Below are 2,571 nucleotides of genomic sequence, written 5' to 3'. Positions count from 1 at the left end.
ACACACACACACACACACACACACACATACACACACACACACACACACACACACACACGTATATATATGGAGCGTAAAGTCAGAAGATGTGAAAAACGAAAATAATTAGTTTTCCATGACTTCCATAAGGCGACAGCTGTTTCGTAAACTTCTTCATGTACTATTAATATTAAGATGCTTAAATTTTACGTATATGATTACATCAGTATGCGCTTATAATGCATTTCAATTGTATATTCACAAATTACTGCAAAAATCCAGTTGCCCTATTTTGAAGAGTCGAGAACTCCACTTCGTTCAACATTCGGATTATCAGTTTCGGTAGAAGTCGATGGTTCCTGTGAAATGTTGGGTGACTTTGTCATTGAATAAGAAACTGGCGTTTCTTTAAAACTTGATTGGAGAACATCTGCTTGGTTTTCAGAATATGATGCAGGAAGATCACGATCTGTTACTACTGTAAGTGCAAACTCTGGTTAAAGGGATAAATTCCCGTTCGTTGAAGCCAGACATAATGTTTTGAGTGGCAAGAACATGTATCTGAGCATGTGAAACAAACCTAGGAACGTCATATATTGTAATCGATCTTCCGGGTTGGGAACTCTTCCCGTATCAGACGTTCCTCTCTATGCCGTCTTGATGGCTTATAGCAGTTCACATCCAATGGTTGTGCCTTGTGTGAGATGGGATTGTTAATGTCACCCTATTTTTATTGGCCTAGTCAATAGCTGCAAGAGACAAATGCGTTTCGTGATTGTCCAAAATTAACAACACTTTCTTCTCTTTGCTGCCCCTGGTGTAGGCTATAAAGTGTTTTAAAGAAGTCACAAACAGATCTTCATTAATCCATCTATTGGAATTGGCTCCTCCGATACAGCTTGCAGGACCACTTTTGATAATATAATCCCTATAGTTTTATCGTGGGAAGATCAGCAGTGATGGAACAACATTTCCTGCTGCATTAACTGCATACACAACAGTTAAAGTTGTCCTCTCTCGCCGGAAGTTATAGACCCTACTTGTTTCACTCCCTGTACAGAGACGACATTTTCAGGTTGCTGCACAGTTACGCACGCGGTTGGTTTCATCTGCTTTATAAATGTCGTGGCATTCAAACTTGTGCAGGTCCATAACACTCATTAAGTTGTAAAACGTGCCAACGTTATAGCGATTGAACGCACTTGCTCTAGCAAGAGATGTAGCCTCTGGTGTTCGAATTGCTAGATGATTTCTCTCTTTAAAGGATATCCAAAAATGGTCGCCAATTATTCCGTTTTGTTGCCAAGAATCAGGGACCGTAGCATTTTTTCTTAATGCATATTCCACTATCAACTCACGGCATTTATTTCGTGTGAGTCCGTGGAACTGCTCGGCTAAAGTCTTTATGTGAGTCGATAACCCAGCTTTCATCTCTGATGAAAATGTCATATCTTTTATCTTGCAAATTTTGTACCCAAACACTTTGTTTTGCCCATCATTTTGTTCCTTACATTTGTCTATATATCTTTTTTTAGTGTCATTCTTGCTATATTGGAATCTTTAGCAGCACCACGAATACTGCATCCTTCTCTGACGCGATCTGTCCCTACTAAATCATCCTCTGCAGCTCCACGATTGGTGGTCTGGATATATTTCCAAGGCATCTGAAAAAGTTAATACATGTCTAAATTTTAGCCAGTATGAAGGCAAGTAGATCAAAATTTTATCCCTTATTTTGAATTGAAGCCCTATGCAGTTTAGCTTCAACACACTTAAACTCGAAAGCAAACGCAGCTCATTAACAGCTACCAGAGTTTTTGATAATTAGCATAGGAAGTAATAAAATGAACAGGTTAAAAATGTCTTTTCACTACGCATTAATAAAGGGAGTTTGACTACTGCTCAACTCTCCCATACATGGCTGTTCCAACTCTCCCCATCTTAACTGTCCCTGCCATCTTAACTTCATGTATCATTGTAACCGTTACGGATTTTTTAACGATCAGACGGATTTTTTAACGATCACAGTGATAGAGGAACGATAAACGTATATTACAAAATGCATTCAATCAGAATCCTACATACTTCTACAGAAATATGAACATGCTTACCTTCAAACCAACTTTTACCTATTGGTGTAAAAATGATTTTTTCAAAAAATAACTGTATAAATTGCTTACACTTGTTAAATGTATTAGATAAGAAGTGCTTCCAATACGCGGCAGTAATTACTTTTAATAATTTATAGATTTAGAGAAAATTGTTATGGCTAAACTGTTCCTGTAGCTCAACTCTCCCAAGCTTCCTCTACCTATTAATATTTTTATTGCGGAGAATTACGGCACTTAAAAGAATTATCGAAAGCATTACGTATGCTACCACCAATCCATATGCGCTTGCGAATGGCGGCTGTAGTTCTGACACACGTATATACATACATACATAAATACATACATACATACATACAGACAGACAGACAGACAGACAAATATATATTATATATAGTACATTATAAATATATATGTATATATATATAACATATGTATATATATATATATATATATATATATATATATATATATATATATATAT

At 36.6% G+C, this 2,571-nt stretch overlaps 1 protein-coding gene across 1 annotated transcript in view; it reads right to left on the bottom strand.

The window, feature by feature from the left end:
- Positions 1–1,481: 1,481 nt before the first annotated feature.
- The window catches only part of LOC128247113 (coiled-coil domain-containing protein 73-like), a 32,969-nt gene continuing 31,879 nt past the window's right edge, over positions 1,482–2,571 (bottom strand). The window contains exon 2 of the mRNA XM_052965933.1: positions 1,482–1,643. Within this exon, the coding sequence (XP_052821893.1) occupies positions 1,497–1,643 (147 nt within the window). The 3' untranslated portion in view covers positions 1,482–1,496. The remainder of the gene's footprint in view (positions 1,644–2,571) is intronic.

This window comes from Octopus bimaculoides, chromosome 2, assembly GCF_001194135.2.
Source record: "Octopus bimaculoides isolate UCB-OBI-ISO-001 chromosome 2, ASM119413v2, whole genome shotgun sequence".
Lineage (NCBI taxonomy): Eukaryota > Metazoa > Mollusca > Cephalopoda > Octopoda > Octopodidae > Octopus > Octopus bimaculoides.
Note: the sequence above shows the minus strand (reverse complement) of the source record. Positions and strands in the feature narration are given on the sequence as shown.